The following is a 25,013-nucleotide window of genomic DNA, read 5'->3' on the forward strand; positions in this document are numbered from 1 at the left end:
GATCATCTTCTGTTTTATTCCAGAGCGCAGCAAACGTTTTTGGGTAGCCCTGGGCTCACTCAGACGACACTCGGGTGGTGGCTTCTCCACTGCTTTGCTTTCACACCACTAACTGGATCCGGTACTATGAGACGTGGACATTCCCTTCTGTAGACCACAGGAAAGGCTGTGGGAACAGACCTCCAGCAGGTGTGTGACCAGGAGGGAGGCATCCTCATACCAGGGAGGAATCACACGAACTCCTGGAATTCCTGGATGAGACACCTGGGCTGTCTCAGCCACAGGACCTGCTGGAGCCACACCTTGGACCCACTGGGGACTATCATTGGCACAGGGCTCTGTATGGATCAGACAGAGAACGGGCCCCATGGAGACTCTGGGATGAGCATGCAGGGGACGCAGCTGCCCGATCTATTTCTAATAGCAGCCATGAAGATGAGCCTGGCCTTTGTGAAATGCTTCATAACTTACCAAGCATTTCCACCTGGTTTATGTGAGGCAAAGATGATCAACCTCAATTTAGACACATGGGAAGTGAAACTCAAAGGCCTTAAGTAACTTAAGAACTGAAATGGAGAAAAATGTGAGACCCAGAGAAAGACGTTGAGGTGGTTTTAAACTATTTCTGCAAATTCTTTTGACGCTCCTCAATTCAAAAAGGGCCAGGTGCGGGGGGGTGCAGGGTCTCACTCCTGTAATCTTCAGTGCTCTGGGAGGCTGGCGTGGGAGAATCGCTTGAGCTAAGAAGTTCCAGGTTGCAGTGAGCCATGATTGCCACTGCACTCCAGCCTGGACAACAAAGCAAGACCCTGTCTTTAAAAGGGGTGGTCTAGGACAGGCATGGTGGCTCACGCCTGTAATCCCAGCACTTTGGGAGGCTGAGGTGGGTGGATCACCTGAGGTCAGGAATTCAAGACCAGCCTAGCCATCATGGTGAAACCCCATCTTAAGAAAAAAAAAATTAGCTGGGTGTGGTGGTGGGCACCTAAAACCCCAGCTACTCGGGAGGCAGAGGCATCTGAATCGCTTGAATCTGGGAGGTGGAGGTTGCAGTGAACCGAGATTGCACCACTGCACTCCAGCCTGGGCAACAGAGCAAGACTCCGTCTCAAAATTAAATAAATAAATAAATACTAAAAGAGGTGGTCTAATTCTCATCACAACCACACCCAACCACTGTCGTGGGCTGGAGTGACTCATCTGGCAAACAGCATGTGGCAGAGTGATGCACTGTGACTACCTTTTTTTTTCTTTTTGAGTTGAAGTCTTGCTCTGTCGCCCAGACTGGAGTGCAGTGGTGTGATCTCAGCTCACTGCAACCTCCGCCTCCCAGGTTCAAGTGATTCTTCTGCCTCAGCCTCCCAAGTAGCTGGAACTACAGGCACGTGCCACTACACCTGGCTAATTTTCGTATTTTTAGTAGAGACAGGGTTTCACAAGTGATCCACCTGCCTTGGCCTCCCAAAGTGCTGGGATTACAGGCGTGAGCTACCACACCCAGCCTGCTCTGTGACTTTCTTGAGGGGGGGTGTGTGTGCAACTCTGTCTCCCCCTGCCCTGTCACCCCCAGGAATCCAGCTCCCCAGGTGTGATGAGCCCAGGCCAAGTAAGTGTCTGTTTTGCTGCCCTCCAGCACTGGCGATCAGGAGCGGAAGGAGCCCCTAGACAGCTCTGCTCCTGGGCCTCCGAGTCTCCAGCTGAAGCTCCAGCTGTCAAGGGGCAGGGACCATTCCTACCAAGTCCTACCTGAATTCCCGACCCGCAGGCACCAGAAGACACAGTAGCCGTCACTGTTTTAAGCCACTAAGTTTGGAGGCTACAGGGCAACAGGTAGAGTAGTCATGAATATGCAAAGGGCCAAGCGCGCCAATGGAAGAAGGTGTGCAGTGATGCCAGAGCCCAGAGGTGAGAGGACCTCTCGGTGGACAGGGCAGGAGAGGTTCTCAGTGCTCATTTGAGCTGGGATTTGAAGGCTGGGTAGGGCTGTGATCATCTGGAGGAGCGGCGTATGAAAGCACCCCAGTGAGAAAGGCACTGAAAGTACGTGGGGTGGTGGTGGGAAACCCGTGTTTCGACTGCGGGGTTCGGGCCTTTCTGTCTCAGGTAATAGAGTCAGCCTAGGATTCCAGCAGGGAGTGACATGGTCAGGCCAAAACGCAGGCGCTTTTATTTTTTGTTTGAGAAGGGGTCTCACTCTGTCCCCCAGGCTGGAATGCAGTGGCATTATCGTGGCTCACTGCAACCTCTACCTCTTGGGCTCAAGCGATTCTCCTGCCTCAGCCTCCTGAGTAGCTGGGACTATCGGCTCATGTGACCGCACTGGCTAATTCATGTATTTTCAGTAGAGATGGGGTTTCACTGTGTTGCCCAGGCTTGTCTCGGACTCCTGAGCTCAGGTGATCCACCCACCTCAGCCACCCAAAGTGCTGGGATTACAGGTGTGAGCCACCACACCCAGACCTGCACCTTGTTTTCAAGGAAGCTATCAACTGGCCCATGGGAGGGAGAGGCGGACTCTCTTGCCCGTGGCGCCTGTGATGGACAGGACAGAGCTGGGCATGCAGGCTGGGATCCATGGTGCAATCTGCAGCCACGTCACCAGGAAGGCAGTGGCATTCAGAACCCTGAACTCCCTCACCGACGCAATGATGGCAAGTTGGGTCTCCATCACAATTGTGGAACTGGAAAAGTTTTACTTTAAAAAAGTGCATCTATATGTCACTTAAATGTTGGTGCCAATGTAGAATTGGAGAATCGCGTCTTAACCAATCAAAATTCACGTGCCTGCCCCTTCATCCAGGTCTTTCCTCTCAGCAGCTAGCCTTGGAATTTCTCAGCTAAATATGCATTGTGGATATTTAATAACATCCACAATTAAATTAAAGGGGGGGTCGACAAAAGCCTTAGTGCTGTTATCCTCCCCAGATCCTGGGGCCGGGAGGCCCATTCTCATAGAAGGAAGCCTCCAATACGGGCCGATGTCCATCTTGCAGGGCCATTAAAAGGAAGTTTCCTTGGCAGGAGAGGGCACGGGAGGCCCAACGTTTCTTCGTTCATCAATGGTTTCTTCTTTCTTCTCCTCTGGAATCTCTACCCTGTTTATCTTGGCAAAAATGCGGTTTATCTCCACAAATGTTTTGCCCTTGGTCTCAGGAATAACCACGTAGATGTAAACCGCAGTGAGGAGGCAGATTCCGGCAAAGATGATGAAACTGTAGGCACCGATGGCCTCCTAGACCAGGAGATGAGAAGACAGATGCAGGCAGAGGAGGACCACAGTGCTGGTCCAGCTGGGCGCGGTGGCTCACACCTGTAATCCCAGCACTTTTAGAGGCTGAGGCAGGCAGATCACCTGAGGTCGGGAGTTCAAGACCAGCCTGACCAACATGGAGAAACCCTGTGTCTACTAAAAACACAAAATTAGCCGGGTGTGGTGGCTCATGCCTGTACTCCAAGCTACTTGGGAGTCTGAGACAGGAGACTCTCTTGAACCCTGGAGGTGGAGGTTGCAATGAGCTGAGATCATGTCATTGCACTCCAGCCTGGGCAACAAGAGAGAAACTCCGTCTCAAAAAAACCCCACTTCTTAGCCTTTTGACAATAGGGGTTTATGGCCTCTGTGCCCAGAAGGTGCTGAGAGCGCAGAGTTTATGAGCCCATCTTGTCTCTGGAACAGAGGAAGGAAGCCGTGGCGATCTGCTCCCTGGCTCTGGCTTCCCTTTGCTTTCTGCTGCCTTTGAGCTCCACAGCCCAGAGCCCCTAAGCCACAGCCCTTTACAATTCCAGTGGGGATCACATTTCAGTAACTGGGAAACCGGTGCCTTTCAAGGGTTTGGAGGCAGTGGGGCCACGTGTGTCCGTGGACCCTTTGAAGTGTCTGAGAGTCTGTCCCCACCTTGCTGGAGTGGAAGAAGTACTTAGAGGAAGGGGAATACAGCTGACTCTCTGGAGGCCGGGTGGAGTGGGCTGGGGAAGGGGCCCTCACTCACCTGGATGGATGGGAACAGGAACCCCACGATGAAGTTGGTGAACCAGTGCACTGCGCCGTCCACCATGAATGCCGCCCGCCGGGAGGACTGCAGAAAGATCTCAGTCCGCACCACTGAGGGGACAGGACCTGGAGGCCAGAGTGCAGTTTCGGTGGGGCAGAGAAGGACCCTAGGGGTCCCCCAGGGCTGGCCGGATGCGACCCACTCTAGCCTCAGACCTAGGCCCCTCGAGAGCCCCAGCTGGGATTGGAGACTAGAAAGGAGCCCTGCCTTTACCCACAACACCAGGCCATGGTCAGGGCAGAAGCGGTTAAGGTTCACTTTGCAAAGTCTGGTTAGAGAGCCTGGAGCTGGATTTCCATTGCTGCTTCTTCAAGGCCCAATGACACTCCGTGAAGCTTTGCAGAAAGTAAATGGATGAGAGGCTTTGTGGGAGCAGCGGGAGTGTGTGGACTCCAGCTCACGGGCAGCAGAGCTTAAGAGCTTCCTGGCACTGGCGTTACTCTGACTTTAGGGGGCCGAGGGCGGCAGAGCGCAGTGACCGCTCACGCTCAGGAAGTGCCGCCCTCCAATGGCGGGTCTGGGTATGGCAGCATCTGCGGGTTACACCTTTTCTCAGGCAACCGTCTTTCATTATCGCCTCCGTAGAAGCCTTGTCTAAAATGTCTAAAGCCATTTTTGTTCCCTAATCGCCACTCCCATGAAATTTTAATACTGTGTGTCTGTTTAGGTCCTGTAAATATACATATCTGTAGCTTTACACAAAGAAAGCGTGAGTCTGTCCCTCTTCCTACAAGCTTCCCACCCTCAGTGGGGGTGGTGAAATGGCCTCATTGAAAAGACCCGGTCTCAAGAATCACTTGAGGTCAGGAGTTCGAGACCAACCAGGCCAACATAGTGAAACCCGGTCTGTACTAAACGTATAAAAATTAGCCCTGCATGGTGGCTTGTACCTGTAATCCCAGCTACTCTGGAGGCTGAGGCAGGAGACTCGCTTGAACCCAGGAGGCAGAGTTTGCAATGAGCTGAGATCACACCACTGCACTCCAGCCTGGACAACAGAGTGAGAATCTGACTCCCGAAAAAAAAAAAAAAAAAGAAAGAAAGAAAAGGCCCAGTCTCCTTGGATGGACATGGATTCAAAGCCCCTGAATGAAGCTGGGATGCCAAGTGCACACTCCTTCAGCCCTGTGAGGAGGGGCCCGGGTCCCCTGCCCCCAAAGTGGATGCTGGCAAGGGATGTCTTCTGTCCTGACTCCCTGCTCTCTACCACGACAACAGCAGCCAGCAGCCCTTAGGCCTACATTGAACGTCAGATCAGCCCATATTTGACCTCACACTTCCCAGCACACCTGGTCACCCGCATTCTTGGAGAAGCACTGCAGCTTGCTCCAGGTAACACACAAGCAGTGAGGGCAGAACAGCTTGGAATCCGGCCAAGCCTCCTATACACACTAGCGCTTCTCCCATGAGGTCCTCCTGCCTCCACGCTTGAGGCACACTGGGAAGGCTTCCTGCTCTAAATCCCACTTCTTTTTTAAACGGAGTCTTGCTCTGTTGTCCAGCCTGGAGTGCCGTGGAGGATCTTGGCTCACTGCAACCTCCACCTTCCAGGTTCAAATGATTCTCCTGCTTCAGCCTCCCGAGTAGCTGGGACTACAGGTGCCCACCACCACGCCTGGCTAAATTTTGCATTTTTAGTAAAAACAGAGTTTCACCACGTTGGCCAGGCTGGTCTGGAACTCCTGACCTTAAGGGATCCACCCACCTCCACCTCCCAAAGTGTTGGGATTACAGTCATGAGCCACTGTGCCCGGCCTAAATCCCACTTTTTAAACACCCTTAAATACAATGGCGTGGTCTCATTCATGTGCCTGACTCATCATGTGCCAGTCTAAGCAGGTATTCTGCCAATGGGTGTTGAATGAATACCTTCATTCTGGTTTATGGGCAGTGCTTTCAAAATGAACATTCTTCAGGGAATGTTATTAGAGTCTTCGCAGCCAGAGATGTCTTTCCCCAGGCAGGGAAAAGGTGGTTCAGTTCTCAGGACACATGGGGAAGGATTCTGGAGTCTCAGAGGCTGCTGGAGAGGTGGGCCCAGGTGAAGGCCCAAAGCCACTGGCCAGAGGACACTGGGGACAATAAGGGACTGTAGCTGGCAGTCAGTAGAGACAGAAGGCAGTTGAGCCTTGGGTATGCTGTCGCCTTGAGGCTAACGTGCGTGTCTGCAGGGTATGGATGTAAACCATACGAGGTACCCCAGGGAGATCTCCCTGGCACAAGCAGGCAGGATTCACAGATGTGCTTAGTGGAAGGCAAATACAGCTGACTCCCTGGAGGCTGGGTGGCGTGGGCTGGGGAAGGGGCCCTGCTCTCCTGGATGGATGGGAAGATGGGATGGATGGATGGGGGAAGCTTGAGAAAGCTCATCTCCTTGTTGGGTACCAGACCTCAGTCTGGATCCCTCTGGGAGCCACAGATGATGAATGGGGCACTGGCCTGGCTGACTGGTTGGCACTTAGTAAACACTGGTTGAATGAATGAACATGGCCTGGAGTGTCATGGCGGCTTAAACAGGTGGGATCTGTATGAGCACAGGGACCAAGGATGTCTTCACTCAGCACATATGTGTCAAGCACTGACTGTGTGTCAGGCCCAGGAATGGACCAGGGTGGCCTGGGCAGGGGGCGAGCAGGTACTCACTGGGCCCAATGGAATGTCCCGCGATGTAGGCAAAGACACAGATGATGCCGAGGTAAGACAGCTCAGGGACCCTGTTCTGTGGGAGAGGCAGGGCTGTCTGGGCTGCAAGGGCCTGGCTGAGGACCTCTGCAAGCCTGAGGCCAGGAGCCCCATGTGCAGAGGGGTCCACCTGCGGGTCCCACCTTTCTGCCCCAGGGAGGAGCCCGCCTAGATGTCTGGGCACCTACATGGGCCTCAAGGGCTCTGTGGGCAAGAGAGGAAGGCCAGTGAGAACCAGGCCCTCTAGCCTCCCTCAGAGGGCTCCCTCCAGCCTTACCTGATGAGAATCATGGAGGACGAGGAACACCTGCCTTTTAGCTATTTTCCTGCCAGGTGCTATTCTCTGCACTTTACAAATCACAAACATTAACTCCTCTCATCTTCATGATACCCCTCTGCCCTCTGAGTGACTCTGTGACTTTTTTTTTTTTGAGACAGAGTCTTGCTCTTTTGCCCAGGCTGAAGTGCAATGGCGTGATCTTGGCTCGCTGCAGCCTCCACCTCCCAGGTTCAAGCGATTCTCCTGCCTCAGCCTCCCAAGTAGCTGGAATTACAGGTGCCTGCCACCATGCCCGGCTAATTTTTGCATTTTTAGTAGAGACAGGGTTTCACTATGTTGGCCAGGTTGGTCTTGAACTCCTGACCTTGTGGTTCACCCTCCTCAGCCTCCTAAAGTGCTGGGATTACAGGCTTGAGCCACTGCACCTGGCCTAAAGTTTCCAATAAGAATAAAAACTTGTATTGTTTTTTGTTTGTCGTTTGTTTAGACAGAGTCTTGCTCTGTTGCCCAGGCTGGAGTGCAGTGGCGCGATCTTGGCTCACTGCAACCTCCGTCTCCCAGATTCAAGTGATTCTTCTGCCTCAGCCTCCCAAGTAGCTGGGATTACAGGCAGGTGCCAGCAGCCCTGGCTAATTTTTGTATTTTTAGTAGAGATGGGGTTTCACCATGTTGGTCAGGCTGGTCTCAAACTCCTGACTTCAGGTGATCCACCTGCCTCAGCCTCCCAAAGTGCTGAGATTACAGATGTGAGCCACTGCATCTGGCCGAGAACATAAATTGGTTTTAAAATTAGAAAAAAAAGTTCTTTCCAAAGGAAACTTTAATTGATTTTTGAGTGTTACTAACACTGTTTCTCGCCAGGCCTTGCTTTCCCCGCAGGCCCCTGCCTCTTGGTGATTCCCTGAATCCCTCCAGCTCTTTCCTGCATGAAGCTCTCTGCACGCCCTGCTGGTTAAGGACAAAGTCATTGCAGAGAGGGCAGCTTGGAAAAGAAGGAAAAGAGCAAAGATCTTGCCTCGAAATGACAGAATGAGCTCCTCACACATTCTTGGACTCATGTGCAATTGCATTTCTGATGCATTTTCATTTGAAAGGGTTCAGGACAGTGCTGTACCTCCTGCACGAGCAACAGCAGCAGAGAAGCTGCCTCGGAGACACAGGCTATGGATTGCTTTGACAAGATTTCCTATCGGCCGGGTGCAGTGGCTCACGTCTGCAATCCCAGCACTTTGGGAAGCTGAGGCGGCTGGATCACGAGGCCAAGCAATTGAGACCATCCTGGCAAACATGGTAAAATCCTGTCTCTCCTAAAAATACAAAAATTAGCTGCATGTGGTGTTGCGTGCTTGCAATCCCAGCTACTGGGGAGGCTGAGGCAGGAGAATCGCTTGAACCCGGGAGGCTGAGAACGCATCATTGACTCCAGACAGGGCTACAAAAGTGAAATTCCATCTCAAAAAAAAGAAAAAAGATTTCATATCATACCACCCCATGTATTTTCATTACTTCTGGAGAACATAAATAATACATGTAGGCTGAGAACACTGCAAATTGAAAGGATGTACTTCTTGTTTGGGTGGCCTGCTGTGTTTTAATCTCACTGAAATGTGATTCCCAGTTTTGTTTTGTTTTTTTTGAGACAGGGTCTCATTCTGTCACCCAGGCTGGAGTGCATTGGTGCGATCATGGCTCACTGCAGCCTTGACCTCCTGCATTTGGGTGATCCTCCCACTTCAGCTTCCTGAGTGGCTGGGACTGCAGGTGTACACCACCACACCCAGCTAATGTTTTGTATTTTTTTGTAGAGATGGGGTCTCACCATGTTGCTCAGACTGGTCTCGAACTCCTGGGCTCAACTGATCCTCCTGCCTTGGCCTCCCAAAGTTCTAGGATTGCAGGCATGAGCCTTCATGCTCAGCCTCCTTCTGCCTGTTGGATGGGTGACATCTGGTCTAACCTCTCCTCAGCGCACACCTGTTCACTGCCTGTGGCCATTTTCATTGCAGCCGCACCCTTGCATTTACGTACTGAAGCACATATTTTATTGCAAACTGTCCTCTTTGTTTCTCTTACCCATGACAGCTGGACCATCTATCTAGTTACTCATTTGCATGTGCAGGTGTAGGTGAGTGAAGCCATCTGTGACATTCCCTTCAGGAGGGGGCTTTGCAAAGTACTTTTCCAGGCAGGGGGCATGCCCTTGGTGGGACTCAGAGCCAAATACTTGGTGCAGGGGGGCCAGTCAGGAAGGGGACCTCCCACCCCCACCATGACTCCCCACCCAGGGTCAGGGAATGAGGTCAGACCTGGAATAGGATCACCGCCGTCAGCACCAGGCAGGCAGAGCCGCAGATGCCATAGCCAGCCAGCAGGAGGATCCGCCGTCCCAGCCGCTCCACCAGGACAGCCTGGAGGGGAATGGTGGCAGGGAGGAGCTGCGTTGGCCTGGCACCCAGGATTCTTGGGCAGAGCCTCCACTTTCTCTTGAGGGCCCCTCTTCTTTTTTTAAAAAAAAATATATATATATAGTTTCCCTCCTGTTGCCCAGGCTGGAGTGCAATGGTGCCATCTCAGCTCACTGCAACCTCTGCCTCCAGGGTTTAAGCCATTCTCTTGCCTCAGCTTCTCGACTAGCTGGGATTACAGGCGTGCACCACCATGCCTGGCTAAATTTGTATTTTTAGTAGAGATGGGATTTCTCCATGTTGGCCAGGCGGGTTTCGAACGCCCGACCTCAGGTAATCCACCTGCCTCAGCCTCCCCGAGTGCTGAGATTACAGGGGTGAGCCACCACGCCTGGCCTGTAGCCCCCTCTTAGGTGCCCCTGTCTCTTTCTCCCTTTCTTCCTTCCTTTCCTTCTTTCCCTTCCCTCTTTTCCCTTTCTTCCCCCTCTTCCTCCCTTCCCTCCCTTCTTCCCTTCCTTTCTTTCTTTCTTTCCCCTCCTTCCCTCCCTCCCTCCCTCGCTCTCTCTCTCTCTCTCTCTCTCTGTCTCTCTCTCTCTCTTTCTTTCTTTCTATGGAGTTTAGCTCTCGCTGTCCAGGCTACAGTACAATGGCACAATCTCGGCTCACTGCAACCTCCACCTCCTGGCTTCAAGCAATTCCTCTGCCTCAGTCTCCCAAGTAGGTGGTATTACAGGTGCCTGCCACCATGCCCAGTTAATTTTTATTTTTAGTAGAGACAGGGTTTCACCATGTTGGTCAGGCTGGTCTCGAACTCCTGACCTCAAGTGATCCTCCTACCTCAGCCTCGCTAAGTGCTGGGATAATAGGTGTAAGCCACCGTGCCCCGCCTTTTAGGTGGCCCTTTCTTACTCCTGCCGCCCGCATGTGGGATAGAGGCTGCTCATGTGGCCTGGGTCGGACATTCACGCTCTTCACCATCACCCTTCCTTGTTCTGGTCATTTCCAGACCTTTTGTGTGTTGCCTCCCTGCACCTCTTCCACCCACTGGAATCACCACATGTTTTAGTTTCTGAGTTTGATGCCCTGGAGGGACTGCCCTCCCACAGTCAGCAGGTTCCCACGGATAGTAACAAACCGCTGTCTGAGAGTGCCTCTGTCATCTGCAAACCCACAATGCCGGCCCACACCCCAGCTCCTCCTCTGTGGACTTTCACATTCAAGGCCAGCAGCTCCTGCCCTAAATCCCTGGGGCCAGGAGCAGACAGCTGGGACCGCCCCTGTGCCCCGGAGTTGGAGGAAGTTATTCACACCAGCTACTCCTAAACCTGCTCACCCTGCTCACCCGTTCCTGTCTGTGGGAACCACAGTAAAGGTTCATCCTCACTGGTGCAAGCCCAGGTCACACTCCTTGTGACCAGCAATCCTTCTACTTCTTACTTTTTCTACTTTTTTTTTTTTTTTGAGATGGAGTCTCGCTCTGTCGCCCAGGCTGGGGTGCAGTGGCGCGATCTCCATTCACTGCAACCTTCACCTCCCAGGTTCAAGCAATTCTCCTGCCTCAGTCTCCCAAGTAGCTGGGATTGCGGGCACATCCCACCACGCCTGGGTAATTTTTGTATTTTCAGTAGAGACAGGGTTTCACCATGCTGGTCAGGCTGGTATTGAACTCCCGACCTCAAGTGATCCACCCACCTCAGCCTCCCAATGTGCTGAGATTACAGGCTGAGCCACCGCTCCCGGCTCCTTTTCTACTTTAATACCATTTCCAATCTCCTCCATTCCTAACGCTGACCCAGTGCAGGCCCTGTACAGCCCCTGACTCAGTTACCTGACTCATGTCTTCCCAACATCCCAACAGACAGACTATCACCGCCATTCAGGAGGGCCAGATGGGAGCAAAGTGCAGCCCCCAAATCAGAGAAATACTGTCAGTTTCATGCTCTATGCCTGGTTCCCACTGTTCCTTTAGGGAGAGGGAAAGCATATTTTTCTGGCTTCAGTTGCTCCAGGTAGGATGATGGGGAAGCAGGTCCTCGTGATGGTCATTTATCCTCGAGGAGAAAGACTCTGAGGGTAAAGGATGGATCCTGTCCCAGAGGAGAACTGGGGAGGGGGCCAAGGGAATCCAGCAGGAGGAGGGGCTGAGACTTCAGCCTGGGGACCTCTGTCCTCTTCCCTTAACTTTCCTATCAGTCTTTCCTACGGTTTTCTTAACTTCTCCCTCCCTGTCCTTCTAAAACTTCTGAGAGTTGATTGAAACTTAAACTAGCTCTGGGGAAAATACAAATAATAGATAACTTGCTAAACAATGTTGACCATCACTGCCAACTCAAGAAACAGGAATCAAAATGATCAGAAGATAACTTGCAAATGGTCCAGGGACCAGCCTGACCAATATGATGAAACGCTGTACTAAAAATACAAGTATTAGCTGGGCATGGTGGTGCACGCCTATAATCCCAGCTACTCAGGAGGCTGAGGCAGGAGAATCTCTTAAATCCGGGAGGCAGAGGTTGCAACGAGCAGAGACTGTGCCACTGCACTCCAGCCTGGGCAACACAGTGAGACTCTGTCTAAAAAAAGATAAAAAGCAAAGACAAGAAAAGAGAATAATCTAGGGAAAGGAATGTCATGATCATCTGACCCTTTCTCATATAACATAATATCTCAAAGCATAAGTAGCTCAGATTTTAAATACTGAACTCTGAAATAATGATATTGGACCAACAAAAAGTGGCACCTGCATTCGAATACCGTGTATTGCAGTCACCGTGACGATGGTTACAAAGGAAGAAACCTGGACCTTCGTTGTTGTTGCTGTTGTTGAGATGGGGTCTCGCTCTTATTGCCCAGGCTGGAGTGCAGCGGCACCATCTCGGCTCACTGCAATCTCCAGCTCCCGAGTTCAAGTGATTCTTCTACCTTGGCCTCCCAAGTAGCTGAGATTACAGGCACTCACCACCATGCCTGGCTAAGTTTTGTATTTTTTAATAGAGATGGGGTTTTACCATGTTGGCCAGGCTGGTCTTGAACTCCTGACCTCAAGTGATTGGCCCACCTCAGTCTCCCAAAGTGCTGGGGTTACAGGTGTGTGCCACCACACCTGGCTAAATTTTTTGTATTTTTAGTAGAGCCTGGGTTTTGCCATGTTGGCCAGGCTGGTCTCAAACTCCCTGACCTCAAGTGATGTGCCTGCCTCAGCCTTCCCAAGTGCTGGGGTTACAGGTGTGAGCCACCATGCCCAGCCAGATATGAAGGAATTTTGAGTAGGCTGGTCAAGGTCATGCAAGTAGTTAGTATGTGGACATCCTAAAGCCCATGTCCCTTAAATGACCCTAGGACCAGGGCCACCAGCACTCAATTGACTCTGCGGGGCTCCTGCTGCCTGGGGGCACCTGGCCAGAAACCCTCCAGCAGGAAAGACGCCTCCTGCTCACTCACCGAGATGACGGTCATCACTATGTTGACCACGCCAGCACCCACTGTCACATACTGGGAGTCAGCGGCCTCCACGCCCGCGGATGTATAGATGGTGTCTGCATAGTAGTTGATCTAAACAAAAACACAGGGCTGTGAGGAGGAGGCCCGAAGACCCAGGACACTGGCTGAACTTCCTCAACTCAAGCCATACACAGTTCTGTAAGCCTGGGTTGGGGACCCTGGGTCAGGAAAGAGGCAGCAGGTGGTGGGAAAAAGAGGCATGACCCGGAGTTGGGACACCAGGAGGAAGCCCGGCTCTGCCCAGGAACCGAGGGTCAAGGCTCTTCTCTCTCTGGGCCTCAGGTTCTGCATCTATAAAATGAGAGCCGGACCGCACTATCCAATATCACTTTTCCCACCATGATCTGGTTCCTCTAAGAGCTCAGAACCCAGAGAATGACTTCTTACCTCTCACTTGGGCCAAGCCAACCCCAAATTCAGTCTGTCTTCTGGCCCAGTGCCAAGGACACTGGCACAAACAGCCCTTCGGAAAGCCATGTGTGCTGTTCCACATTTGGTGGCTCCCACCTGGGCCGTCCACCCTCCCATGATCACTGATTAAACATCCATGAATCCCTGAGGCCAAGGCCACCTCTTCCTGACATGCCACTGGAGCAACCGGGCCACCCATCCAATCTCCAGTGCTTTAGCTCCCGCCAGGTCTCCACCCTTCCCCTCACACCATGGTCAGAGTTAGAGCGAAATAGCCATGGGCACAGAACGTGATGCCAGAAACATCACAGCCAGACGGGCCCAAGGTGAGCTTCTGAGCCAGGCTGGACCCACCAACCCCAGCCTGGTGACCTGAGCTTGGATCCAGGAGACCTCAGCTCATCTGTCTAGCTGTTGTCTTGTACAGAGGGGAAAGGACTATCAGCAGGAGGCATTTCCTTCTGGGGACTGGGAAACAGAGAAAAATGAAGGGGGCACGTGGGGAGGGGCAGAGCAGGGAGACAGCAAGGACTGAGTTTTCTTCCTGATATCTGGCCCTACTTGGGCGGATTCTGGCCCTGGAGCCAGGCCAGGCCTCTGTGGGTGGAACTGTGTGTTGCTGTCGATGAAGCCTGGGTCTGCTTCATCTGTCTGCCCACCAGGCCACCGTCCTGAGTACCGCATTGATCCCAGACAGCTGCTGGCCAGCCATGAGCACGATGATGGAGAGGAGCTGCCAACGCTGGGGCCGCAGGGCGCAGAGGCGCAGCACTGACAGGTGGCCCTCGGCACGCTCGGCCCGGGCCTCCGCATGCATGTCCTCCAGCTCGGCCTCTATGTCTGCGTGGCCTCTCAGCCTCCTCAGAGCTGCAGAGAGCAGAACCACCACTCCCTCAGAGGGCAGGCTCCCTGCAGGCCAGGCCCCAGGCCCCCATGCTGGCCCTGAGCTCACCACTCCCCGACCTGACCTTGACAATGACCCAATCTCCACACCCTGCCCCATTCAGCTCCCAACTCTCACCCCAATCCATGGCAACCCTGACTCTGACCCTGACCGTGACTCTGCCCGGCCCACGGGGTGGGCAGGGTCTGGGAGAGTGGCCTGCAACTTCATACCTTGTCGCGCTCTGGCTTCATCTCCTTTCTGAATCAGGGAATAGCGGGGGCTCTCGGGGAAGAAGGGCAGGGACAGCAGCTGCAGCAGTGCGGGCACCCCAGTGAGGGCCAGAAGCAACGGCCACCCTGCAAGGAGCCGAGCACTCAGGACCCTGAGGCCTGGGGAACTCTGGCCTGCCCACCACTGCCCTTGGAAGGTCACACTTCTATGTGTGAACCAAGGACTGTGGGGACTTCGTTCTCACCAGGGCCCTCCTACAAATGGGCTCCACATTCAAAATGAAGGAGATCACTATAGTTACAAAAATCTGCATGTCATTAATTATTTGGCAGGAAGAGCACCGTTTCTCTAAAGAATAGGTAATGATTTAAACGCTTGAACCCCCCGGGAAAATGAGCTCTGTTTTAGTCCTACTTTTAAGGTTGGAAAGGACACAACCTCTGCCTCATTACGGCTGGGGTAGGGCAGGGCCTGGACCCTGTGCTGGGTCTGAGTTAGCTCCTTCTGGACGGCTTGGGCTAAGGAGGGAAGCTGAGATTCCACTAAGAGAAAAGGGTCTGTCCACTGCCACCCACCCCTGCTGGTACTGTTGGAAGTGGACAAGTTCCTTTTTTTTTTTTGAGATAGGGTCTAGCTCTATCAGTCACGCTGGAGTGCAATGGTGCAATCATAGCCCACTGCAGCCTCAGTCTCCCAGGCTCAGGTGATCCTCCCACCACAGTCTCCTGAGTGGCTGGAACTACAGGTGTGCACTACTGCACTACCTGGCAGATTTTTTCTTTTTTAAAAAATTTTTTAGTAGAAACTGGTCTTGATATGTTGCCCTGGCTGGTTGTGAACTCTTGGGCTCAAAGGATCCTCCTACCTCGGCCTCCCAAAATGCTGGGCATTCGCCACTGTGCCCACTGACAAATTCTTTAACATCTCTGAGCCTCAGGCAAGAGGTGGCCGGATCCCCTTTCCCCAAAACCAGTTCCATCAAACCTGAAAATATTCTGTGTAAACACTGCCCATGCGGTGGATCACCTGATGTCAGGAGTTCGAGACCAGCCTGGCCAACATGGAGAAACCCCATCTCTACTAAAAATTAGCCAGGCATGGTGGTGTGTGCCTGTAATCCCAGCTACTCAGGAGGCTGAGGCAGGAGAGTCACTTGAACCCGGGAGGAAGAGGTTGTAGTGAGCTGAGATCACGCCACTAAAATCCAGCCTGGGTGACAGAGCAAGACTCCATCTCAAAACAACAACAAAATTGGCCGGAAGGAAATTCTCTGACCAATGCTGTTTGGCTGTGGGTCATAAGGCCATTCTGCAGAGGGCCCCACAGCCTGAAGGAAGGAAGGCTGCACAGAGAGGCCGAGAAGACCCTCCGCAGACCCTGTGGGGTCTCCCCATGCAGTCCATTCACGTCAGATCAGACCCTTTTGTCCACTCCCATTTCTACTTGGCGGTCATACTCTGTGGAGCCTAAGCAGGAAAGTGGACGACTTCCCCTGTCTCTGGATGCTCACTCTGAAGACTCCGCGTATCTGATTAAACACGTTTGCATACTTTTTCTATTAATCAATCAGCTTCACGTCAGTGATTTTTCAGTGGACCTTTAGAGGGTCACACTTAAGCCCAGGTGTGAGTCCTAAACTTCCTCCACGACCCCCACTCACTCTCAGGCAACAGCCTTGCCTCCTAATTCACCGGGAAGGTAAAGGCCGCCAGAAAACAGCCACCCAGTGACAGGGCCGGTGGCTGTGAACCTGCTTGTCCTTCCCGCTGTACTGCGCCATTCCTGTGGCAGCCAAATTATGCCGACATCTTTCACGGCTTGAAAGAAGCCTCTTCTCTTGACCTCGCTTCCCCAGCTTCTTCTCTCCTTCCCTTAACAGCAAAAACTCATTCCCAAACACAGTTTGTCCCCATCGCTCACCAAAACAGCCCTGACCAAGGTCACCCCTCCTGTTGCCCGCCAACAGCACAATGCCCAGCCCTGGGTCACCCCTCAGGTCTCATCTGACTTGATCCGTCAGTAACACCCAGCACGGAGGCTGAGTGAGGGACCGGACCTAACACGACCCCTGCGGCTGCCATTTACCTGCCGGGTTGCCCAAGATGGCCTGCAGGCTGAAGATCTGTGCTAGGAAGACTCCAACGATGACGAACACCTCGGTCATTGTTCCCAACATGCCTCTCAGGTTCTTGGGAGCCAGTTCCCCCAGGTACATGGGAAGGGCGCTGTAGGAGATGCCTGGTTTGGGCACGGCAGAAATCAGGGCAGGCAAACCGCAAACGCAGAAAGCTGCGATGCAATTCAATTCCATTCCCTGATCCTGGGCCTTCTCCGTGCTGCCAGCCCCTCCGCGGAGATGGAGCGAGGCCAACCTTGACTGTTGAGTTTGGACTTATAACAAAATCCCTCCAGAATCCTCAGCCCCCACGGGAGCATCACCAAGATGTGATGAGGAGACCTTTTCCTTTCTAGCTGCGGGGCTGGCCTGCTTGTTCTGGGGAGAAGGCTAGGCCTTCGTGTGTCCCTGGAAGCTAACCATAAATCTTTTGCTTTGGTCCCTTTTCTGATTCTTCTAAAGCACAGATGACTTGTCTAACTTTTATTAATAGAAGAAACTGCTGTAACTAAGAAACTGCTGCTGGGCACGGTGGCTCATGCCTGTAATCCAGCACTTTGGGAGGCCGAGGAGGGTGGATCACAAGGTTAGGAGTTCGAGACCAGCCTGGCCAACATGGTGAAACCCTGTCTCGACTAAAAATACAAAAATTAGGTGGTGGCGGGAGCCTGTAATCCCAGCTACTGAGGAGGCTGAGGCAGGAGCATCTCTTCAACTCAGGAGGCGGAGGTTGCCGTGAGCCAAGATCATGCTACTGTACTCCAGCCTGGGCGACAGAGTGAGACTGTATCAAAAAAAAGAAAAGAGAAATAGAAACTACTGAGTTGAAATTGTCCCTCTTCCTTGGAAGATATCTTGGGAAACCGTATCGGCTATTTGTACTTCAAGGTGAGTGTGTTTCTCAAGATCCTTCCCTGATAGAAGGTTTTCTTAAATACAGGAAGGGGCTAGAAAGCACGAGGCTTGTTCAGGTAAGTGGCTCACGCCTGTAATCCCAGCACTTTGGGAGGCGGAGGCGGGAGGATCACTTGAGCCCAGGAGTTGGAGATCAGCCGGCAATGTAGTGAGGCTCTGTCGCCAAAAAATTAATTAATTAATCGGTCAACAAAAACAAGCATGGGGCTCGCAGGGCCCTGGGAATGCAGATGCAGGATGTCTTGAAAGGAAAAGAGGCGAACGGAACCAGCCAGACACCTGGGCTGCTCCTGCTTCCAGCCTTGGCCAAACCGACCCTTCCCCCAAGCCTGAGCCAGACAGAGCCTGGGCCCCCGTACCTGCACAGACTCCCAGCACCACTCGGGAAAAGATGATCAGCTCAAAAGCCTTGGCCACTTTGCAGACTCCCATCAGAATGGCGGGGACGATGGCGAAGATGTCGTTGATCAGCAGGGTCCCCTTTCTGCAAAGACAGTGATCCCAGAGGGCAGCAGGGCATGGAGGCTGAGGACGCTCTCCTGACACCAGCTCCTGTTCTGCAGGTGGTCATCATAAAGGTGGGGGAATGTGCCCAAGAAAGGGCCGAAGCAGGGGCTGTGGACTGAATCATGTCCCCCAAATTCCTATGTCGAAGGCCTTAACCCCAGTGTGATGGGATCAGGAGGAGGGCCTCTGGGAGGGAATAGGTCATGTGGGGCCCTCATGACGGGATAGAAAGAGACACACAAGAAACCGCTCTTTTTCTGCCCTGTGAAGACACAGCCAGGCTGCGTGCGGTGGCTGAAGCATGTAATCCCAGCACTTTGGTAGGTTGAGGCAGGCAGATCACTTGAGGTCTGGAGTTTGAGATCAGCCTGGCCAACATGGTGAAGCTCTGTATCTACCAAAAACAACAAAAATCAGCCAGGTGTGGTGGCACATGCCTGTAATCCTAGCTACTCGGGAGGCTGAGGCAGAAGAATTGCTTGAATCTGGGAGGCAGAGGTTGCAATGAGTAGAGATCGTGCCACTGCACTCCAGCCCGGGCCACAGACTGAGACTGTATCTAAAAAAAAGAGAAAAGACACAGCCAGAAGAAGGCTTCCTGCAAGCCAGGAAGAAGGCCCTCACCAGGAAACAGATCTGCCAGTACCTTGATCTTGAATTTCTACCCTGCAGAACTGTGAGAAGATAAATGTCTGTTGTTTAAGCCTGTGGTTGTAGCAGCCTGACAGATGGGAAGAAGGGGAAAATGGGCTGACATCCCAGGAAGGAAGATTTGGGGTCAGTGGGGGGTGGGGGTTGGGGAGGGGAACACCTAATGATCCGAGCTGCCTGAAAACAGGAGCGAAGGACAAGGAATGGGCTGTCCCAGGAGGTAGAGCTTCCCGTCACTGATGGTATTCAAGCTGTCACTGGTGGTATCTACACTAGACACGATGACTGTCAGGAATGTTGAACAGGGAATTCCCACAATGATTGGGATGCAGAATGGGACTGCATGATTTCTAAGATCCCTTCCAAGTCTGAAAAACCATAAGCCTGTGAAGGAGAGGGAGTGCCTGGAAAAGAGCACTATGCCGGGCACATCCCGCTGCCTTCAGGATCCACTCACCTGCTTGACTCTGTGCTCTAGGTCCTATGCCAATTTGCAGCAATGGCTTCAGTGCCGCCCTTGCTTGCCTTTGGCTTGGGTTTTGCACAGGAGAAGAACTGCAGTGGATCAGAAAGAGGGCAGAGTGCTCCAGAGCTGTGGGGTTGCTGGCTGGTGCACTCTGATATTCATGTTTTTTTTTTTTTTTTGAGATGGAGTCTTGCTCTGTTGCCCAGGCTGGAGTGCAGTGGTGCGATCTCGGCTCACTGCAACCTCTGGGATATGGTTTGGCTGTTTCTATTTCCTCTCTCTCCACCCAAATTTCATGTTAAATTCCCACGTGTTGTGGGAGGGACCTGGTGGGAGGTGACTGAATCGTGGGGGCAGGTCTTTCCAGTGCCGTTCTCTGACAGTGAATAAGTCTGACCAGATCTGATGGTGTTCTAAGGAAGAGTTTTTTTTGTTTGTTTTTTGTTGTTTGCACAAACTCTCTTTGCCTGCTGCCACCCATGTAAGATGTGACTTTGCTCCTCCTTTGCCTTCTGCCATGATTGTGAGGCTCCCCAGCCAGGTGGAACTGTGAGTCCATTACACCTCTGTGTTTTATAAATTACCCAGTCTTGGGTTTGTCTTTATTAGCAGTGTGAAAATGGACTAATACACTGTGCCTCCCAGGTTCAAGTGATTCTCCTGCCTCAGCCTCCCAAGTAGCTGGGATTACAGGTGTACACCACTGTGACTGGCTAATTTTTGTATTTTTAGTAGAGATGGAGTTTCACCATGTTGGCCTGGCTGGTCTCGAACTCTTGGCCTCAAGTGATCCACCCACCTCAGCCTCCCAAAGTGCTGGGATTACAGGTGAGCCACCGTGCCCAGCCCCTGGCATTCATTTTTCTATTTCCTCTCTCTCCACCTCCAGATGGCGGTGCTCCCTCCTCACAATCCTACAGGTCTGGGGGTGATGAAGCTGTCAACAGCCCCAGGACTACCTTTGTGATTGTCTCACGCTTTGCACACATCTTTGAGGATCCCCAGAACCCTGAGTGAGTGCCCTGAGTGAGTCAGCCAGGAAGGCAGGGCTCTGGTGTCAAGAGCAGGGAGTGGGTGGTGAGGTCTCTATGAAAATATTCCAGCAGCTGGGCACGGTGGCTCACACCTGTAATCACAGCACTTTGGGAGGCCAAGGTGGGTGGATCACAAGGTCAGGAGTTCGAGACCAGCCTGACCAACATGGTGAAACCCCGTCTCTACTAAAAATACAAAAATTAGCCGGGCATAGTGGCAGGTACCTATAATCCCAGCTACTTGGGAAGCTGAGGCAAGAGAATTACTTGAATGTGGGAGGCAGAGGTTTCAGTGAGCCGAGATCACACCACTGCACTCTAGTCTGGGGGACAGAGCGAGACTCCATCTCAAAAAAAAAAAAAAAAAGGAAAAGAAAATATCCCAGCTCGGCAACACTGAGGACCAGCCAGGGAGTCCACAGATGTACAGGCTGGTGTTCTCAGGCCACTTTTCTCTCCCTGGGCTGCCGCACCCTTCAGAAGCAGCCACCAGAGCCCAGACTCTGATAGGGGAGGGTCAGCCAGACAAGAGGCCCAAAGAGATCAAGCAGCTGGACACATTCCCACCCTTCTCTGGACTCCCAGCCCTTCCTGATGACTAGGAGGGGAGACTGGGGCTGTCAGGACCCCAGTGGGCAAGCTGGCACCATGACATTCCTGGGCTTAGGGTCCTCATCTGGAAAATGGGTTCAGACAAGAAAGTGGAGGCCAAGCCCGGACTTCCAGAACAGTCTAATCACTCTAGGTCTAGCTGGGTACAGCACAGTCTGGATGACCAAAAGAAAAGCCTGGATTACGGCACAATGACATTGGAGTGAACAGTTTCTTCATTCCAGTGCAAAATGTATGGCAAATTAATTGTCGATCAAGTATTTGCAAGAAGAGGTCCTACAAGTCTTGCATTAATTAATAGATAATTAATTTTCAAACAGCACTATTTTCTTCTATGCCTGAAATGGAATTGCTCTGGTTTTTTGAGGTACTTTTCATTAGAGGGTCTTCCAGTCACTCCTGCAAACTGCCTAGTCTGGCACCTCATGCCCAGTGTAACCGTGAATCCGAATGAGCGGGGCTGACAGAAGGGAACGCTGCCAGGCTTCACCCTGAGCCCGGTGCAGGCTTTGCCCTCCCGGGAAACTTGGCCTGTGCATTCTCCCTTATCTGTGGAGTCACGGATTTGGAGCACCTGCGCTTAGGAAGAATGATCAGTGAAGCCAAGCAAAGTTCAGAGACCTGCCCCGTCTTCATCTCCAAACAAGATAGGAGACAGCGGCAGGCAGAGTGACTCAGCCTGACCCCAACCTCAGTAACAAACTCTGATGAGGCCACGTGGGGAGAGGCTGCAGCTCTTAGAACTTGGAGCCATGGTCACCTGACCCTGGAATGAAACCCAATAAACAAGCATTTATGGAACACCCACTGGAAGTGCTTACAAGGCACTGAGCTAAGTACCATCAAGAACCTTGATCTCAAAGGCTGAAGCAGGTGGTGATGTGCTAGGTGGTAGGTGACGGAAGAGAATGCTTTTCCCATGCAACGGTCTAGGAAAGAAATCCCAGAGAATTTTAGGGACCGGCTTGAGGTCATGACGTCTGTGGCGAAGCAGAGACTCACAGATCTCCTGAATCTCAGGGTCACACATCTCCCCACCAGGTCCACAAACACCCAGAGACAGTGTGGCTGACTGGGGTGAATTTTGAGTGGGGGTAGCGCACCTTCTGTTTACCTGCCACAGCTATCCACCAGCAGGCCCACGATCAAGGACCCCAACAAGCCGCCCAGAGGGAACATGGAGACAGTGCAGGACCACAGAAGCAGCATGAGCTTCTCGTCCATGAAAGTTGCGTGCCGCTCAAAGTAGGTTTCATTGTAAAATGTCTTGAAGACCTGGAAAACATTGCCCCATCCACAGCTAAGAATATTGGGCAATTCATGAGAAATGAGAAAGTGTTCTCAGTGGCTGCTTGTTATTGTACAGGGAAGTTTTTCTGCTAACACCTTTAAGACACAATTGAACTCGCTGATTCCCTACGATTACCTGCGAATCAAAAACCTACTGTATGATGGGTTGAGATGAGAAACTGAATAAAAAAATTGTTACAAATTCACTGTTAAAAAATTTACTTTTGGCTAGGCATGGTAGCTCACACCTGTAATCCCAGCACTTTGGGAGACTGAGGTAGAAGGACTGCTTGAAGCCAAGAGTTCAAGACTAACCTGGCCAACATAGCAAGACCCTGTCTCTATTAAAAAAGAAAAGAAAAGAAGCAAAAAATTTAATTTACTTTTGAGAGACTTACTCTGCCAGAGGCACCACAGGAAATATTCTTTTTTTTTTTTTTTTTTTTTTTTTCTGAGATGGAGTCTCCCTCTGCCCCCAAGGCCAGAGTGCAGTGGTGCCATCTTGGCTCACTGCAACCTCTGCCTCCCAGGTTCAAACGATTCTCCTGTCTCAGCCTTCCGTGTGGCTGGAATTACAAACACCCGCCACCACACCCAGCTAATTTTTGTATTTTTAGTAGAGACGGGGTTTCACCATATTGTTCAGGCTAGTCTCAAACTCCTGACCTCAGGTGATCTGCCCACCTTGGCCTCCCAAAGTGCTGGGATTACAGGTGTGAACCACCTCACGCCTGGCCCAGGAAGTATTCTTACTAATTATGTGACCTCAGGCAAGTTACAGAACCTCCAGAAACCTTAATTTCCTAATCAATTACAGAAACAAAATGTACCTCATAAAGAGTATGTGAGCATTAAATGTGATTAAGTGATGACACATTGCTTGACACAGAGATTCCATCCATGGTAATAATTGTAAGTACACGAATATGTAATACAGTGTATGCAGACGTGCTAATATATGTATACAAGCATAAGGATATACATATACCAATGTATATGTATATGTCCAGCCTGTGGTCAGTTCTCAGTACTCATCTGAGTTCATCAGCACAGGCTGTCCCTCCCTCCTTCACTTTCATCCTTTACTATGCTTTGGGAACACTCTGCCCTCAAGTTCTCCCACAGGTGACAAAAGCCCTTTCTTTTTTTCCTTTGTTCCCCTTTGCCCCAATCCCTAAATGCCACAGAGTTCAATCTTTGACCCCATTCTCTTTCCAATCAACAAGGAGCCTCCCCAGTGTGAGAGCGGTAGGACCTGAGGCCCGAAAAGACTGGGCTGGGAATCCAGAACCCCCAGCATCCCAATGTGCCTGGAAAGGACGACACTCTCGGGAGAAATACCTCCTGCCACGCCCTGGTCTCCAGGGGTGGGCATCCAGGGGACTAAGGCAAGATGGTGCCTCCACGAGGCAAGATGGCGGCCTCCATGAGGCAAGATGGCGACCTCCATGGACGAAGATGGTCGCCGACTTCCACCCATGACCGAGGTCAGCTGCTGCCCGGCCCTCCGTGTGCCCACCTTGTGCGGCGTGTTGACCACAGCGATGTTGTAGCCATACTGGAAGGCTGAGCCAAAGGCGCTGCTCAGTGTGGTAAGCAGCAGCGTGAGCTGGAGCCGCTGTGGGAGATGAGTCCAAGGTCAGGAGGCTGTGGGCTTGAGCCTCCGGAAGTGGAGTGGCCGGGCCTTCCCCTCCCTCTGGCCTGGGTTGGAAGTGAGGGATGGGGAGCCCAGGCTGTGCCCCAGGAAGGAGGATGAGGTGGCACAGAGGGGCTCTTAGGGCTGAGAGGCATGTAGTCTCTGCATGCCTTCACTCCCTCCTTGAGCACGTATCTGAGCACCTCCTATGTGCCTTGCACTGTGCTAGGCCCTGGAGACCAAGTGTGAGGTAGAGGACGCTTTAGGAAAAAGGCCCAGCAAAGCACTGCCTTTGAGAAGCTCACTTTCTAGTGAGGGGAGCCTCCCCCCCACCAAAAAAAGAGACAAGGATGGTAATTCCAAATAGCTAGAATGCTGTGAGGACACTAAAACAGGGTGATGGATGGGGTAGCAGCCTGTGGGCAATGAGGGCCCATGTTCAGTAGGCTGACCAGGGCAGGGAAGACATCTCTGAGCAGATGCCCTTTGAACCGGGACCAGAGTGGATTGGAGGGAACAGCTGTGCGGGCGTCGTGGGGGAAGAGCATCCCAGACAGAGGGGCCCACCGCTTGCCTCTGGCTCTAGAGCAGGCCCTTAGGAAAAGCCAGGCAATCTCCTGTGCTCAGGGCCGTGGCTTTCCATGGTTGCCACAACACCCAGGGCAGCTTGGAGAGGAACTGGCCTGAGGGCTAAAGTCTGAGGAGCAGGTAGGGCGGATTCTGTGGCCATGTCCAAGAGCCAAGGCCCTGGTGCACGTCCCCTCCCCACTGCCCCCTCCACCCACCACTCCTGACCACATGTCCTCACCCCAGCCCTCATCCTTAGCTGCCTGGCTGCCTACACCCATAGCTTTGCACACCCAGGAACAACTAGACAGAGAAGGGCGGGATTCGGGCATTCTTCGGAAGCCATCTCTCCTTGATCTTTAAGAGTGGGGAAGAGGGAGGAGAGCAGGGATGGAAGGGAGAGAGGCGTCTCCAGCACCATCCGCTCTCCTAGCATTCACTAAACCAGTCTGGCCCATGTCTGAGCCAGGAGGTTTGAGGATAGCTGCTTCTCACATGGCTCTCCCAGGCCTGGTTATCCTGCAGGAAACGGGCACACTACCCCTTCCTTGATAGAAGCATTCCAGGGCCTTTGCCTCCCTCCACAGAGCTGCATGGCTGGTGGGAGAGGGACAGGGACAGTTTCCTAGTCTTGGCACTTACCCCCTCCCTGGATGGAATGAGTGGAGGGGTTCCCATCTCTTTGTTCTCCATCCTTGTTCAGTTGGGAGAACAGGTGTGCTCTACCTCCGGAGTGACACCTGAGTCCTGCTCTGTGCCAGTCAGACCAGC

At 52.4% G+C, this 25,013-nt stretch overlaps 1 protein-coding gene across 3 annotated transcripts; it reads right to left on the reverse strand.

Moving 5' to 3' along the window:
* SLC2A7 (solute carrier family 2 member 7) lies at positions 1-25,013 on the reverse strand. 3 transcript variants are annotated; one of them, XM_002750248.5, is made up of 12 exons: positions 24,885-25,013; positions 23,559-23,657; positions 21,864-22,024; positions 17,839-17,963; positions 16,534-16,686; positions 14,448-14,573; positions 14,011-14,198; positions 12,861-12,971; positions 9,321-9,422; positions 6,696-6,771; positions 3,990-4,117; positions 1-3,232 (listed from the first exon to the last, which is right to left on the reverse strand). In XM_002750248.5, the coding sequence occupies exons 1-12, from the start codon at positions 24,933-24,935 to the stop codon at positions 2,999-3,001; spliced, it is 1,554 nt and encodes a 517-aa protein (XP_002750294.3). In that variant the 5' UTR covers positions 24,936-25,013; the 3' UTR covers positions 1-2,998. The 3 variants fall into 3 exon arrangements, with proteins under 3 accessions (XP_002750294.3, XP_054114714.2, XP_035163512.3); XM_054258739.2 differs by lacking the exon at positions 23,559-23,657; XM_035307621.3 differs by lacking the exon at positions 14,448-14,573.

This window comes from Callithrix jacchus, chromosome 7 (assembly GCF_049354715.1).
Source record: "Callithrix jacchus isolate 240 chromosome 7, calJac240_pri, whole genome shotgun sequence".
NCBI classification, from domain to species: Eukaryota; Metazoa; Chordata; class Mammalia; order Primates; family Cebidae; genus Callithrix; species Callithrix jacchus.